The sequence below is a fragment of the Danio rerio genome, chromosome 2 (genome assembly GCF_049306965.1).
Source record: "Danio rerio strain Tuebingen ecotype United States chromosome 2, GRCz12tu, whole genome shotgun sequence".
In the NCBI taxonomy this organism is placed as follows: domain Eukaryota; kingdom Metazoa; phylum Chordata; class Actinopteri; order Cypriniformes; family Danionidae; genus Danio; species Danio rerio.
Genome location: NC_133177.1, coordinates 39,525,946 through 39,543,981, shown reverse-complemented (window position 1 = coordinate 39,543,981; position 18,036 = coordinate 39,525,946). Strand labels below are relative to the sequence as shown.

General features: G+C 36.0%; 1 protein-coding gene and 2 long non-coding RNA genes across 4 annotated transcripts in view; 1 reads left to right on the top strand and 2 right to left on the bottom strand.

The window, feature by feature from the left end:
• Positions 1 to 801: 801 nt before the first annotated feature.
• On the bottom strand, positions 802 to 12,496 carry LOC101886032 (uncharacterized). Of its 2 annotated transcripts, XR_661546.5 has the most exons (6): positions 12,423 to 12,496; positions 11,190 to 11,289; positions 10,690 to 10,825; positions 9,176 to 9,352; positions 7,546 to 7,638; positions 802 to 1,638 (listed from the first exon to the last, which is right to left on the bottom strand). It is a non-coding gene; the product is annotated as an uncharacterized lncRNA (long non-coding RNA). The 2 variants fall into 2 exon arrangements; XR_661547.5 differs by lacking the exon at positions 10,690 to 10,825.
• LOC137487491 (zinc finger BED domain-containing protein 4-like) lies at positions 2,953 to 5,819 on the top strand. Its single transcript, XM_068213198.2, has 2 exons — positions 2,953 to 4,854; positions 5,380 to 5,819. The coding sequence occupies exons 1-2, from the start codon at positions 3,137 to 3,139 to the stop codon at positions 5,540 to 5,542; spliced, it is 1,881 nt and encodes a 626-aa protein (XP_068069299.2). The 5' UTR covers positions 2,953 to 3,136; the 3' UTR covers positions 5,543 to 5,819.
• Positions 12,497 to 13,089: 593 nt separating the features above from the next.
• LOC141378436 (uncharacterized) overlaps positions 13,090 to 18,036 on the bottom strand; it is a 373,512-nt gene continuing 368,565 nt past the window's right edge. Inside the window, exon 3 of the long non-coding RNA XR_012393079.1 lies at positions 13,090 to 15,543. This is a non-coding gene — a long non-coding RNA (uncharacterized lncRNA). The remainder of the gene's footprint in view (positions 15,544 to 18,036) is intronic.

The following is an 18,036-nucleotide window of genomic DNA, read 5'->3' as shown; positions in this document are numbered from 1 at the left end:
ATTTTGGAGATGTATGCATCACCATATGGGACATAAGAATAGAACGTGTGTTTGGATATAACTTTTTTTTTTTTAATTTATTAGTTTGCTGGAAATTAGAACTGAATACTAGAACTTAGAAATTAGAAATGATACACATTCTTTATACCCGCCCTGCAGATGCTCTGTTTACTGTTTTCTCGCTAGTGAAGCATTCGGTTTTTCCACTTACAAAGTCTGCCATGTAAATCGCTTATGCACTATGGTGTGACGCAACTGACTCTCAAAGGGAATGGGAGATGAGACTGTGATTGGTTTAATGTACATTATGCACAAAACACACCCATAACTCATTATGAGAATGAGCACAACCCTGTTAAACCATGCGCCACGGAACAAACCATATTTTTTCATCCTTAAAATAGTGGATTCGTACATGCCCATAATGCTTTTGTATACGCCCATACGCTACACTGAAAAAAATGATTCATTGGATTTACTTAATTTTTTTAAGGCAAGCTGTTGCAAATAATTGAATTGGGTTAAGTCTAAGCAAACAATTTTAGTTGGATTTACTCAATTTATATGTGTTGGATTTAAACAATCAAATTAGGTTGGATTTACTCAATTTATATGTGTTGGATTTAAACAATCAAAATAAGTTGGATTTAATCAATTTTATTTAGTTACATTTATGCAATGAAATTCATTTAGTTCACTATAACTTATATATGTAATTCCTACTTACATCTATTTATTTTTGATGTCTAAAATGAACATTAAACTGCTTGCAAATACACTTTGAAATGACATTTGACCACATTTGTTTTGAATTCATTTTAATGACTTTTTAAGATGCATTTTTTAACAAAACATAAATCACTGCCTATAAATGCTTTAGCAGCACACCATAAAACAATAAACAGTTTGTACAGCACATTTAATTTAAACCAACACATAAAAGAAAACTATATGAAGTCTTAGAGCAAACTGCAATACTTATGATACACACACCCCAATACACAAAATAATCAACTAATTAACTTAAAAAATTAACTCAACATATTGAGCAAGTACAAGTTGTATGAAATGGAATAAATACAGTTTATAGAATGCACATGCTCTCTCTCTCTCTCTCTCTCACACACACACACACACACACACGCACGCACGCACGCACGCACACACACGCGCACACACACACACACCATTTAAAACAAGTTCCTACAGCTAATTAATTTTGCACACAAAGAAAACTGAATTCACTTATTAAACAATTCCTACACTAAACTGCAATTTGTATATGATATACATTTGGTTGTTGAGCATTTATCAACACTTCAATGCTTAAAATTACAGTATCACACTGTTTTCCAGTATGAGAACCTTTGAGGAGAGCTTGTCAGAGTTCATTTGCACAAGTACTTTTTGGGCAAACTCCAAATAGTATTTGAGTTCTTTTGGGTAGGCCAAATCAAGCACATAAATTGCCCCCAACATCAGTGCACAGGCTTGTGCAACAGATTTTATCTGTTCAATAATCACTGTTCCATCCACAACGATGCCAATGTCCTCATAATCTCCTCTTTCCTTTTTGATGACACATATGGCCATGGTGGTGTTTGTCAGGTCCTTCAAAAATTCTTCTTTTTGGTTGCTCTATATTTAAATAAAAAGAAACCATTATTAGACATTGTTTTTGAAACATATTTTGTAAAAAGTCAGAAGAAATCAAATGTAAATAAAACCAAAACCTTAACGGCCCTCCCCACACCCACATTGATACCTGTGAAATATTATAACAATCATTTATGATTGCATATCGGCGAACATATATTTGAGCATGATCTGCAAGTACGACTTCTTCACAATTATTTACAGGGTTTATTCAGGTTTTATCAAGGTAAATTTAAGATCTTTTAAGACTAACTAAAAAGAATTTTGGAAAAAATAATTGAAAGGCAAACAATACAGTAATATGTTGAAAACTAAATATAATGTCAAGGAAGCATTATTGCATTATTATTTAAATAATATTACCCAAGGTTTAAGGCTTGAAAACCACAGATTTGGCCACTTGAATGTGGAAATACCTTCTGATCAGACCCACTGTATATCAATATACCTGGTCATAATTGTTCACCTTAACCCTTCTGTATTATTTAAATTTACTACCCTTTCCTTATGTTAGTTGCTGTTTTTTTTGCCCCATTGACTTCCATTATAACATTTTTTGGATGCAAATCCATGACAGCATGTAATCACGCATTGTTGATGGTTTTCTTCCCTTTTCGGTAGATGTATATTTTGTCATTTTTACTGTTGATGATCAGTTGACAGCATAACCATTTAGATAGTCCTGTCCAAAAAAGTTTCTGGCTTTTATATGGAGTTCTTTGGAGTATAAACAGTAAATGATAGTGTGTGTGTGTGTATGTGTGCATAAATACACTTACTATGTTTACTATATGTCTGAAAAAATGTAAATAAGCAACTTTCAAAACAATGTGTGCAAAAGTCTCACGCACGCACGCACGCACTTACACACACACACACACACACACACACACACACACACACACACACACACACACACACACACAATACTCCGTATAACTCTATATAAAAACCACAAACCTTTGCAATGTTTTGCTCTGCAACTGATGATCAACTATAAAAATGACAAATTTTACCTTTTCCTAACAAGAAAAACCAATAGAGATCGAAAATATTCAATATACTGTCATGACCTTGCAATTAAAGAATATTGTTATAATGGAAGTCAATGAGGCAAAATCAGCCACAAACATAACAAAAGAGTAATACATTTGCCCAGAGTGTATTGTTGAGGTTTTTAAAAATTTAAAAGCATTTTCCCAAAATATTAGTAAAAATAACATGTCACCAAAAATCATTTCATGAGCTCAAACAAAGAAATCTGTCGCAAAATTAATATCCTCAACAGCACACAAGTAGGGATGCACCGAATATTCGGCAACCGAAATTATTCGGCCGAAAATGGCCAAAAAAAGCACTTTCGGTATTCGGCCGAATAAGTAAAAAGGCCGAATAAATTTTGCCGAACAATGACGTCTTTAATGACGCGATCAAATAGTAACCCGCGTAGAGTGAGAGGCGCGCGCTTTATGCAGCAAACATGTCGGCAGTGTGGAAGCACTTTAAAGTGTCAGAGAAAGAGGCAAAAACGGCCGTTTGCAGACACTGTTCTGCTGAATTGTCTAGAGGGGGTGCATCTGCAAAAACGTACAGCACTTCAAGTTTAATTTATCACTTAAAATCAAAACACCCCGAACATCATGCAGAGTACGAGAAAGACACGGCGGCGGCAACGGCAAAAGCAGCAGCAGCGAAAAGAAAAGCAGCTCCTCTCAGTCCTACACCCACTCCATCTGTGGCTGACTTCTTAGAAAAGGCAAAAAAGTTTGCCAAAGACAGTGCCAAAGCTAAAGGTATTACTAAAAGGATAATGGAATTCATCGCATTGGATGATCAACCATTCTCTGTTGTAGAGGATATTGGATTTCGCAGGCTTATAGACCATATTGAGCCCCGTTACACGATGCCTAGTAGACGGCATTTTTCAGACGTGTGCTTACCCGAGATGTATAACGTCGTTTCAACTCACGTCCATGAGCTCTTGGCTACAGATATTGCAGCCCTCAGCTTCACGACTGATATTTGGAGCTCGGATGTGAGCCCCACCAGTATGCTGAGTTTAACTGCGCAGTGGATCGACACAGATTTCAAGCTACAAAAGATTGTGCTTCACTCACAAGAGTTTAGAGGGTCCCATACAGCTTTAGCCATATCCGAGGCGTTCGCCAAAATGTTTGACACTTGGCGTATCGACCGATCTAAAGTGCATGCGGTAGTCAGTGACAACGCAAGAAATATGGCTAAAGCCATGGAAGATAGTGATCTGAGAGGCATACGGTGTATGGCACACACAATTCAACTGGCGGTCAACGAGGGATTGTTGAGTCAGCGCAGTATAGCAGATGTGATAGCGATAGGCAGGAAAATTGTTGGCCATTTTAAACATTCGCCGCTTGCCTATTCGCGCCTACAATCTATCCAAGAACAGTTCGGAACGCCACAAAAACGGTTCCAACAAGATGTGAGCACAAGGTGGAACAGTACATATTATATGCTGGAAAGCCTTTTTGCGCAAAAACGAGTCTTGGCTACATATATAGCAGATCATGACCTGCCCGCGACATTCAACGCATACCAGTGGGTGTTAATCGAGAACATTCTCTCTCTTCTTGCCCCCTTTGAGCAGATAACAAAAGAGATAAGCTCATCGGATGCATCTGTGGCAGACGTCATACCTTTACTTGCAGCAATAAAGCGTCTTTTAAACAAAGAGGCTGAAACAGACCACGGAGTGAAAACAGCTAAAAATGCGCTCTTAGAAGCTGTCAGCGCACGATTTAGTCAGGCGGACTCAGAACCCCTGTACTGCATCGCGACTGTGCTTGATCCAAGGTATAAAGATCATTACATGGATGTGGGGAAAAAGCAGCGCACACGAGAAATGATCCAGGCCGAGTTGGACTTGGGAAAGCCGCTAGGTGATGGAGACGGTCAGGTGATGCACAGCGCAGGAGATGAAAACAGCGCTGAGAGTAAACGGGCTCGTACTACAGATGAGCCGCGCACAGTCTCGCTGTCTGACATGTTCGATGAGATTCTCCAAGAAAATAATCCATTTGCAAGACAGAGGACAAGCTCAACCGCTCAACAGTTAGATGGTTATCTCTCAGAAGTCCCTATCCCCAGAAGCAATAACCCTCTCGAATTTTGGAGGACCAATCAAGGCCGCTTTCCCGACCTGGCGCAGATGGCACGCAGGTATAGGCTACTTCTATGGGAAATTAATTTAAGATTTTATTTATATTTTGGATTATGGTAACACTTTATATTTTAAACATTAACTAAAAATGAAAAACCCTTATTAAAATCATTTATTAATCTTAATGTTAACATTTACTTATACAGTATTAAAATTAAGTCTCACATTTTTAATTTTTGAATTAAAAAGTATCAAAACTGGTAGGCCTATTAAAATTGTTAATGCATTTAAACTAACATGAACTAAATATTTTTTATTATCTTAAATTAACGAAGATTAATAAATACAATAACAAATGTATTGCTCATTGTTGGTTAATGCAATAATGTTAACAAAAGAAAACATATTAAAGTGTAACTACCTATATTTTATATTATGTATTTTGTGAAAATTTAACTATTTTTAGTGTAGTAAAATAGTAGGCCTATACTGGATTTCAACCATTTCATTATCTTGAAGACATTGTTCGTTTTGAAATGAGCAACTTTCAGAAAACTGCAATAAAAATTTGAACTATTCTGCAGGTACTTGTCTGCTCCATGCACAAGCACCGACAGCGAGAGACTGTTTAGTGCTGCATCTCATGTCATCGATGAGAAGAGGAACCGACTTTCATGTGAGAAAGCAGAGAAGCTACTTTTCATAAAGAAGATCCTGCCACATTTCCTAAAGAAGGACACTAAGTAGGCTTATGTCTAGGACAGTTATTCATTTGTTGTGGGTTCACCCACATTTTTTGCACTGTTCAATGCACATTTGTTGTTGTAGACATACAGTTAAATTTTTCAGCAGTCAGTTATAGGCCTAACATAGACTATTCAAGAAGGGGGGCTTCAAAGATGGCCAAATAAAAATATTTTTTTTATTTTACTAATTTATTTATTTTAAGTTATATTGTGCTTTGTTTGTATATTATATGCTGGAATGTTAAAAAAATGTTCATTGTTAAATAAATGTTTTGAAATTGTATTTTTGTTATTTGATTTATTTCTCTGAAAAGCAACACAAAATAGTAAAAAGCAAATTTTTACTATTTAATTATTGTAATGGTGAAAAAATTGGCAAACTAAATGTAAAAAAATGCGAAACACCGTGTTCGGTATTCGGCCTTCGGCCAAGCATTTCATTATTATTCGGCTTCGGCTTCGGCCAAGAATTTCATTTCGGTGCATCCCTACACACAAGGCTTAAGAATAATTATGCACAAGTAAAATAAACATCAGCGAATGAAATTCAGTAGAAATGTCACACCTTGATGCAAAATTTAAGACTTTTTATGACCTTAAATTGTAAACATCTAATTTAATACTTAAGACTTTTCAAAGACCCACAGGACCTCTGCAAATAATAAAAAAAAAGTACAATAATAAAACAAATTTAATTGGACAAATTAATAGACATGTATATTTATTTAATTAGTATTTTTACGTGTCATTAATTAAACCAAAATAATTCAAATATATTAAGTATATTTTAAATTTATAAGTAAATATACAAATTTAAAACTTGAATTCATACTTTAAAAAAACGTCATGTTTCATTATTAGATTAAACATTTTTGAAGAATTATTCAGCAATACATTTTTGATTGTTAGTACGGCCACCCATTGACCTAAAAATGTAATTCAAGTCAAGTTGCTTTTAAACAGTAATTTTAATCTTAACATAAACATAAATTTTCTCTTTTTTGGAAAAAAGTGGTTTACTTGTAATTCTGTGACTATTTGTTTGTAATTTAGAAATAATAATACTGTTTAGAAAGACTAAAACAGGGGTGTCCAAACTCCTTCTTGGAGGGCCAGTGTTCTGCCGATTTTAGCTCATCCTTGCAGGTGTGTTGAGGCAAGATAGTTTCTAGATCACCAGGTAAGAGCTTGATTAGCTAGCATAGGTGTGTCTAATTGGAATTGGAACTAAATTTTGCAGGACACAGGCCCTCCAGGACCAAGCTTGGACACCCCTGGGCTAAACAATGAATATCTCTGGGGTCAAACACAGATCTGAACCCAATGCTGAGAACTTCAAAGGATTAAGAAACATATGCAACTTTTAATCATTTAGTATTTTTAGGCATACTAATATTAGGCACATATATTGCGATTTTCAAAAAGTATTACATCGCTTTGTAAATGTTTATTATTACCATTTGTTGAGTCTCCCAATACTATTTGATATAGTCAAGCGATGTGATGTCACACTCAACAAGCTGATAGTTTTCTCACGGTTCAATAACAGTGTGTATTACCATTACAATGCAAGAGTTTGAGGCAAAAGATAATAGGTTGCTCTTACGCGTGTAGTGACCAATGGCATTTTTTTTAACTTCATGTACAAATATATGGAAATAGAAAGCATTTGAAAAAAGAAAAAAGCCATTGACATACAGTGAAAACACTATTTTCAAATTCTTTAAAATTATTAATTTTGTTTTTGAGATATTAAAATATTTTGTTCATTGTTCTATTCATACTTTTGCATTGAATTAGTATGCAACTTACTTGCACGAATCTAGCAAGTGTTTGTGCAGCGCAATGTGATTTGAATAGACCATAATGTATTCAACATTAGGTTCACCTATTAATTCAAATATGGCACTCAAAAAAGTTTGTTTGTCTCATTGGCCACTGTAACCCCACCCTCAGTTCTTTCTTATAGCCCAGGTGCAAGCACTAGTACTATGATGCACTCACCATGTATTCTTTCACCAGGCATGCCTCATCCTCACCAAGGTAAGTAAAGAGAGCTTAAAGAATAGACGCTCTTTTGACATGGACATCGGTTGTCTGTAAATAATACAAATTTGATTAGTTAAATACATAAATGACAAATTGGAAAACGTTAAGAAATGTATTAGATTAGATTAAACTTTATTGTCATTACACATGTACAAGTACAATGCAATGAAAATCAGTTTATAAAGTGCAGATATAGAAAAACTTTAGTGATATTTACAGATGGATGTACTATCAACATTATATACAGGTTGTATTAGCTATGAACAGAGATTTAAAATAAATTATTATATGTACAGGTTGCTATTAATAATCAGAAGTGTACAGATAGATAAACAATTACAAGTGTACAGTATATGTATAGTTCAAATGAATGAATCAGTCTAATGTAGTGCAATGAATGTGTAATTTTTAAATGTGCAAATGTTAAATAGTGCAATGATAATGAGGAGTACAAGTTATGAGGACAGTGGGGGTGTATTAGGAGGGCAAAATAATTAGTGGGGGATAGAGTTAAAAAAGGTACAGCTCTGAGGAAAGTGCTGTTCCTTAAGGCTGATTTATACTTCTGCGTCAAACGCACGCCAATGCTACGGCGCTGATGCATAGCCCGTCGCCGTGGCCGTCGGCGTCGCTGACGTGTACCTCTCAAAAAATGTAACTACACATCGAAACGACGCGTAGCGCAAGCTCTGTGATTGGTCGGCTTGGTAGTGGCCAAGTGGACAGATGATGTATCTCCTCCCTGTAGGCCGTCTCATCATTATTGCTGATTAGACCAATCACTGTGGTGTCATCTGCAAATTTGATGATGTTGGATCTATTCACAGGCCTACAGTTGATAGTAAAAAAGAAGTAGAGGAAGAGGCTCAGCACACAGCCCTGTGGTACACCAGGGTTAAGTGTGAAGATGGTGGAGCAGATGTGGCCTGATCTAACATTCTGAGGTCTTTTAGTCAGAAAGTACATAATCCAGTTGCAGAGAGACGTGTCGATATCCAGGTCTCTAAGTTTAATCATTAACTAATGCCGAGTTCAGACTGCATGATTTTGAAAGTAGTCGTTGCTGCTTTATTTTCACTGCAAGATGGATCGGCGACAGGGACTTGAACATTGCATGACTTTACAATAGGAAGAATCGCCGACAACTTCGTCTAAACTACGTCTCACAACCCAAAAACCATCTGTTTGACCAGGCTGTGGATTAATGCTAATATTGCAAATAATGTTAAATTTCTTACACAGACCAATCGTTTCACTTTACAGGACCTTCATCAGGAGCCATGGCTTTAGATTTGGACTTTATTCTTAAACTGAAAAACCCATCCTCATTCGCTGCCATTATTTGAATCACCATGTACCATAGATTCAGCTAAAAATCATCAGTAGTGTTATATTAACATTAAGTTAAATAAATAGTAATTTATTTTCTTCTCGGCTTAATCCCTTTATTAATCTGGGGTCGCCACAGCGAAATGAACCGCCAACTTATCCAGCATGTTTTACACAGCGGATGCCCTGCAAACCATCACTGGGAAACATCCATACACTTTCATTTACACACATACACTACGACAATTTAACTTACCCAATTCCCCTATACCGCATGTCTTTGGACTTGTGGGGGAAACCGGAGCACCCGGAGGAAACCCATGCGAACGCTGGGAGAACATGCAGACTCCACACAGAAATGCCAACAGATCCAGTCGAGAATCGAACTAGCGATCTTCTTGCTGTGAGGTGAGAGCACTTCCCACTGCGCCACCTGTTAAATAAATATATTTTTAAAAATAAAAAGAATTAATAACTGAAACCAGCTCAAATGTTATCGATTATTTATGTCATATGCCATGTCCGGAATAAAACACGTTACCGTAATGTACAACTGTTAGTCATTTGAGACTCCTTTATTACAGCACTCCCACAAGTTTCTCTCTTGCTTTCACAAATAAAATTATACATATTTAATGTATATCCATTATTAATAGCCTATCTAAGTTTTGCCCAGCTAGCGAAACCTGCAGGTAAAGGTAGCCTATAAGCATATTTTTTTCAGTGCATGCATTGACTGCATCGTCAAATACATAGAATATAAGTATGTTTGTGGCATGATAAGCATAGACATGAGCATTATTCAGAACATAGCCTATATATTTATTTTTAAAATGTTATATTTAGAAATTAAAACTATATTAAATTTCAACTTGCAGTAATAATCTAAACATTAAACTTTGCCTCGATGTTGTGCACTTATCCTTTAACACACCTAAATCTGACGATTGTCCCTTACATGTATATTACATTTATAATGATACTCAAATTTATTTAATCAACTGACTGTTTACTTGTGAATAGTTTGTTTAGTTACACTACATTTAAAGTGATTTCTTTTTTTGACTACCTTGTAATTTACCATGTTCAGCCAAGATAAAGACATGCAGAAGTATAAATCAGCCTTTACATCAAATGCACGTGTATGGTGCGGCGCAGCCTGCGCGCAGTCGAATAGCCCTTGCCGTGGCGCATCTCTCCAAAAATGTAACTACACATCGCAACAACACGTAGCGCACGCTCTATTAGTGGGCTTGGTAGCGCTTACGTGTGTGGGCGGGGTTGAGAGCCACGCCAACCCATTGGAGCGAGTGTTTACAAGTGTAGAGTCCCATGAAATAGCTCCAGGTGGAAACTGTTGCTTTGTGTTTACCTTATGATTAAAGTTGTTGCATGACTGCCGGCTCCCGCCTCAGAATGAGCGAGTTTTATCTTCTTGTTCATTAAGGTAGTGTTCAGAAAAAACAAAACCCAAGCGAAGAAACTCCATACAGAGAGAACATATAAACCTACTGCTTTTGTAAGTGTTATTGTAGAACAACACAAACAGCGCGCACAAGTATAAGTGCTCAGCTGCACGCAGGGCAGGCGCCGTAGGTCACGCCAATCACTCAACGCAGAAGTACAAACCAGGCTTAAGGCCGAATGTGCATTGTGCAATTTTGAGCCAAATTCTGATGCGACTCTTCTTTGAATCAAATTAAATTTCAACTTTGATATTTGCTGTGCTGTGTTGATGCAATGTACAGGAGGAAAAAAAAGGTGAATAACCTCTCTTGGTCGGCAGATAGTCGAATCATTTTATGGCAGGTCAAACATTTTGGTCGGCTCTCTTGAGAGAATCACGGAGTTGAATCAAAGTTGAACTCTGTGTTTGTGCTCTTACTGCACCCTAGTACTGTGAAAACTAGGGAAGCAACAATAACATTTAGTTATTCTTCACTTGTCACAAACCTGTTTGAGTTTCTTTGTTCTGATAAACACAACATAAGATCATTTGAAAAATGATGAAAACCGGTAACCATTGACTTCCATAATATGTTTTTCCTACTATGAATGTCAATGATTACTGGTTTCTAACACTCTTCAAAATATTTTGTCTTGTGTTCAACAGATAAAAGAAACTCAAAGGTTTGGAACCATGGAAACATGGTGAGTGAATAGTGAGTAAATTTCCTTTTTTGGGACTATTTAGATTTTTCAGAGCAACATATTCAGTTAAGAAACTATTTACTGTAATGTGTAGTAATAAATGTTTTGCAGTTACTTACCATAAAAATGTTGATGGAAAATTCCAACTGCAGTACTGGACAGAAAATGTGTTTAACCCCTGACCAAGGAACTCAGCAAAGGAAACTTGTTGTACAGTACCTCAAATGAAAGGAAGCACATGATTATCATTTAGGTTCAAAATTCAGCACAAGTTACAACATGACCAACTTCTTAATCAACATATTGTTTACCGATTAATTATATTAGGAAACATTAAGATAAATTACTTATTGAACAAATTGCTGAACGTGATTAATATGATTAAGATAATCGTCACTGCCTGATTGATACGATATAAAGTGGGTCTCAGACCAGTCAAAGCACTGCATTAAATTCCATTCTTCAACGCCATGTCTTAAAAATATGTCAATTTATTTTAACCACAATATTTTCCATGAAGTTTTAGCACTCGTCTGCATGTGTTTTACGTTTGAACAACTAAAGGATTGCTTCAGCTTATTTAAAGAATATTATTTTTGTTAAATTACATTATCGTTGATGTAAAAGGCACTTTATGAATATGGAAAAAGTCACATTAAGTTAACCTTGCGCTGGACGTTTATCGGTGGCTGATAAACACTTGCTGTGAATATAAGTTAGCCCATTAAGAGCATTATAACCCAAAGACATAATTACAGCATCTCACGTAAAAAAAAATAAAGAACTGTATAAATGGACGCCCTTTACGTTAAAAGTTAATGTTACGCCAGTATGGGCACACATTCGACAACCTCCTAAGACAGTCAGTAGTGCCCTAACGCCAGACCAAATCGTTCTATAACAAAATCAGTATGGTACTGTCCGTTCACAACTATCTAAACGCATGTTTAATGTTAACCATAGTAAAAGCCACGGTAAATTCACAAAGGACTGAGCTAACGTTAGCAACGAAGCTTTTTTCGTTTGGAATGGCGGATCACGGACACTGTCGTCACACCAAAGAAAATGCTTATTCTCTTGAAAATAGCCTACAAATAGCCTCAAGTCTACATGACTACATTCTTGCTAAAAAGAATCTTTAATATATTCTGCGACATAAAAGCGAGATTTGTCAAACCGTGTGTAACGTTAACTGTTAGCTTAACTTGCGAGCGCGCTCGACGGCTGGTCGCCGTGAAATTTAAAAACGACCAAAATAGACAGTCCGAACGAGAGACCATTTTATGCGTCTATGTTACCCACAAAGTTTTTTATGTAATAAACAGTCTGGTACAATATAAAATGTGACTTACTGTGCAAATGGATGTACAAAACTCCGGCTCTGGCGTCTTGCTTCAATCTGACTGGATTCTGTAAAACTTCCTTTGGGCTTTGGCGCCGAGGCAACGGAACATAATGCGCATGCGCACAAAGCTAACATAATTTTTTCTAATAGACTTTAATTAATTAATTTAGATTGGTTTAAAACACATCTAATTCACTTAAAACCGATTAAAAATAATTTAATAAAATCAACAACTAAATTAAATTGTTTAAAATAAACTAAATTGAATTATGTTTAATTTAATAGAGGGCTAAATCATTTTTTTCAGTGTAGACTTTCCGCCTATATCGTTAAAATAGTGCCCCTAGTCTGCAGTTTCTGACATGAGCTTGTTTTACACTGGTAAAGTATAATGAGTGGAGCAGTGGGTGGAGTTTATTCACACTGCTGGGAGTGAAAGAGTTCAGTCAAACACTGTTTCTGCATCACTGACTCTATGAAGACAACATGTTTCTCTTCACCTGCATTATAATACAGCTTTACATGGGTAAGTTATTTATTTAATAAGTTTATTATGAGTGACTGAAAAAATGATGAATGAATACCTGAATAATATATATTTGTAGCTTTGAAAAAATCTGTTTGTATTGTTTGATTAAAACAGAATACTTTTATCTTTAACAGGAAATTCTTTTGGGGATGAAATTCAATCCCTGGTTAAACACGAACATGGTTCTGAGAATGAAAATGTGACTTTCTCCTGTAAATACCGTCTAACTAGTGGGACTAATGTCAATTTCCAGAGGTATCGCCAGTATTCCGGAGCAAAACCAGAGTATTTACTTTCTGTCACTGAATATTCAAACAGCTCTGAGTCTGATCTTCGTCTGTTTTCAAACGCTGTAAAAGCACTGAAGCGTGTGGATCTGCTGCTCTCCTCTGCTGCAGTATCAGACTCTGCTGTGTATTACTGTGCTCTGCAGCCCACAGTCACAGGAAACACACAAACACTGAACACAAACCTTTCCCTATTTATGAAATAAAGAACTGCAATACTCAGTTTAAGCAATGGCTACACCCTGAACAGTTGATTTGTAGTAATTTCACAGAGAGTCAATGTGCTGCACACAGTTATCCAGTGAAGATTGTGGTCATTTTAAAGAGTAAAATACAATACTAAAGAAAAAAAAAAAAATTATTTGTGGAAGTGATTGCAAATATTGCAATCAATATTTGGCATGCTGCCATAAATAAATTAAATTATGTGTAAAAGAAGAATGAATCAAAAAGCCATGCAATGTCTGTATATCTATGTATATGTATGTGTAATTGGCAAATTTAATCCTCCAGTTTTTATTATTATAATTTATTATTTTTCAAATATTATGTGAATTTGAATTTGAAATGTGAATGTTAACTGAGCAATGGGAATTTTCCATGCTATTTCCTATTATATAATTTCATTTTTGACTTAATTTGATTTCCTTTAGTTTGGCTAGAATTAAAACATTTAACATTAATTAATTGCCAGATTAAGTTAACTTGCCAAGATAAACCTAATTAAAAAAGCAAAGCCTTTAAACAAGAATCTAAACAAAAGTTAAACAAGAATTGGGAAATATTTAAAAAATAATTACAGTTTTACAGGAGGGCTAATTCATTTGGTCTTGTACAAATGGTCAAGCTTTTTAGAAGCAGAATGGGGAAAAAATTGTTTTGAGTGACTGGTATGGAGGTTGGTTTCATACAGCTTGTCTGAGTATTTTAGTAACCTTATTCAGGGTTTAAGAGAGCAAAAAAAAAAGCCTTTCAGTAAGCGGAATTTGAAATATCAGCTAAAATGTATTGATGATTTAAGATATCAGGGGTGAATGACCAAAGTGGTTTAAGATGATACAAAAAACTGCAACTCAAATAAACCCTCATTACACCCAGGGCCTGTAGAAGAGCATCTCTGAACACACAAAAGCTTGAAGCCTTGAAGCAGATGATATACAGCAGCAGAAGAAGAGCACAACAGTGATACTGCTGATGTCAGCTAGTAACTGTAAAACAGAAGCTACATTTCTATGTATGAATTAGACAATGTAGAAAGTTTATAAAGTTTAACAGATCTAATGAGACTCAATTTCTATGACAAATTATATCAGATATTTATCAGATAATATCAGAATTTGCACAAACTGCATAAAAGCCTTTACTATCGTGTATTGTGTGGATATTTTATGTTGCTGCTGATGTAATGAGATTTTCTTGATACAATTTGGGCCACTGAGAATCAACTGGGCATCTTTTTAAACACAACAGCTCACCTAAGTATTGTATTCTTCCTCCCTTTACAACCTACACACATTTTGAAAATGAATACAAGTCTACATGTGCAAAACTGCAAGTAATAAAAAAGTGACATTCAGAAACATGCTAATAGCATATGGCTTATTAGTTAAACCTGTAGTTTAAATTTTACTTCACTATCAAATGTAACTCCGGTATACAGTGCCACAAGATGGCAGTGTTCATAGACATTCATAATTACAGCAATGAAAGAAAGAACAGGAGGAACTCAGTGTTGACAGATCTAACATGGTCTAAAGTGTCTGACATGTGATTCAAAACACTCAGTTTGACTCTTCTCAGAGTTCAACACTTCAACAATGAAGCTTCATTCACTTATTCTTTTCTGTGCCTCAGCTGGTACGTCTGTTTATTTAGTTAATTGTTACTTTTTTATTACAATTAATCTAATTTAACCAGAAATGTAATTGTTTGTTAATGTTTTGTTACATGTTTTTGTTTGTTTGTTTTCAGCTTCAGTCTTTGGAAATGATATCAAACCAAACTCAACAGATGTTTATGAGGAGGGTTCAGATGGTACAATATTCTGCAGTCATTCTCCTGGAGCTGGAGATTATATCTACTGGTACCGTCAGTATGGAGGATCAAAACCTGAATTTCTTGTATTCACTTTCGGCAGTGTAAAAGACGCTGAAACATCAAAAGTAGACCCAAGATTCTCTGTTAAAATTGAAAAAAAGGAACAAAACCATGCAGATCTGAAGATCTCCTCTGCTGCAGTATCAGACTCTGCTGTGTATTACTGCGCTCTGAGGCCCACAGTCACAGGAAACACATCAGCTCTATACAAAAACCTGTTATGAGACAAGAGAGAAACATGAAAATTACAGTGAAAAAGATTCTGTAACTGCCCTTTAAGTATACGATCAGTTCAGTGAATTAATCCCCAAAGTTAGTCAGTTTATTGTTAAACAATCAAAATCAATAACAAAATAACACTGAGTGAATCTATTGTAAAATTCTGTTGGAGATCATGTCATCTCTACATTCTGTGTTTTAGTTGACAAATCAATTTATTTTAAACTGTCAGTGTCAACATTCCAGCTACAAGCAATTTGTCTGTTTACACCAAAAACATTGTGACATGACAAATATTTAAATAGCCACCGCACTTCCAAATTAAATGGTATAGGTTTTAAATCTAATTAATACCTATTTTATATTTACCTAATTTATATAGATACTCTTAAACATTATTAATAGGCTACTGAGTGACTGATGTTGCTAAGTCACAATTCTGAATTTCTTTTTTTAACAGTCTGCTAGTTACTTTATTTTCAAGATCCGAGGAGAAATATCTGCAGCTGTTTTTAGTATTATGGCAATAAATGCCACATAAAATGATATTTAAACTCGGACATTGGAAGCGTTTAACACTGAATAAAGCACATGATCTTTAGCTGAGGTTTAGCTGTTGTTGTTCTGCTGCAACGTTGTTGCCGAAATAAAAACAGTTTCTAAAACAGAAATGTTGCGTGTCACCATTGCGGTAAGTTAGGACAAAAACAATTTTTATCATGGAAAACACACCTTTTATGTGGTGCAACATCACAGTTAGGACACGGTGTAACACAATAAAATATCTCTTTTGATTGATTGATTGATTCTTACAGGTTTAGTGCTGTTAATGTCTGCCACAGGATGGCAGTGTAGAGTAAAAATTAAGCATAATAAAATCCTAATAATAGGAAGTGTGTGTGTGTGTGTGATGTGCAATTACAGCTCAACAGAGCTCAACTCTTAACAGAGAACTGAGCTGATCTTCAACATGAACACATTGATTATACTGATTCTCACTCTGACCACAGGTACTATATAAATTATTTTAAAAAGTGTATTTAAGTGATTGCAGCAAGTTATTTTTCACATTGTTGATAGTGCTGTGAGTGTGATATTTTTTGTCAAACTTGATTTCACAATCTGAAATATTTGCTGATTTGTTGATTGTTTTGTTTGTTGACAGGTTTGGTGTGTGGAGACAGCATTGGGCCAGATAAAGGAACAGAAAAAACTGAAGAAACTGAAACTGTCAAGTTGAGATGCTCATATAGTACAAATAGTGAATATGTTTGGCTATATTGGTACAAACGGTCTCTCAATAAAGAACCTCAGTATTTATTGTTCGAAAGTGCACGATCGGCTTCTGATTCACACTCCTCTGATGATCGGTTTCACTCGGCTACATCACGTTCATCCACTGAACTTACTATTAATAATGTGCGTCTGTCAGATTCAGCTCTCTATTATTGTGCTCTAAGAGTAGGAGCCCAGTGATACAAAACATGAGACATATCGTACAAAAACCTGAAGCTATTTTCTGTTTGAACTCATCAAGTGAAAACCACAATCAAAACCTCAATCAAACCAGCCCTGAATGCAATGAAATATGTGGTCACACCTGTTACAAAACTTCAGAGAAACATTAACATTTTACAGCAACATACAGTACTCTAGCATTTGGATACTTGAGCGCAAAAATAAATGTTCTCCTTTAACTGCCCCTCTACCAAACGGTTGACCAGGTTTTTACTCTTTTAAATAATGACTGTTAAAGTCAAAAGTATTTTAAAGAATGGCTTACACACAGCATTTTACAAAAAATAAAAATCAAACAAACATCCTGTTGCACAACTGGGCTTGATTTTAGTTTTATTGTAAAAGACAAAAAAAGAAAGCATGTTAAATGAGAATCTGAAATTGTAAAAGTGAGCCAGACACGGAGGGATCCATTTGCAGTAAATTTATTAAACACAATCATACAATGCGCACTTACGTGCGAACTCACATCAATGGCATTCAGTATGGGTCTAAGGGCTGGCGGCTGGCAGTCAATGAGTAATGTAGCAGTATGGGTCAGAGGCAGGTGGCGCGGTTCAGAGTAGATATATCTGGCACGGTTCAGAGTCGAGATAACAAGCAAGGTTCGGGGCAGGCAGAAGGCAACACAAGGTCAGTAACAGTCCAGGTAATACACGGGGAATCAGGCCAGGAGATAACGCTCAGAAATGTCAGACAGGGCAGAACAAGACTTCGCAAAGGACTGGAGTGTGTGTGCTGCTTATATGTGTGAGCGTGGGTCGTTATGCTTATCAGTTTAAGTGGATGACGTAATGCTTAGAAGTCCGGTGATGGAGGCCTCTGCTGGCCAGCAAGGGGAATGACTGGGACCGAGTCGGTGACAGAAATATTTTACAAATGGTGCTCGCTGCAGAGCCATTTGGGCTGAGCTGAGCTCCAGCAAGGGGGAACTTGAGCTCTCGCTCCTCCTTTCTTGCACTTCTTCTATG

Excerpts from the sequence above, each read along its gene's own strand:
- LOC137487491 (XM_068213198.2), top strand. The coding sequence starts at position 3,137 with ATGTCGGCAGTGTGGAAGCACTTTAAAGTGTCAGAGAAAGAGGCAAAA. Across the intron at positions 4,855-5,379 it reads CTGGCGCAGATGGCACGCAG|GTACTTGTCTGCTCCATGCA; the intron begins GTATAGGCTACT and ends ACTATTCTGCAG.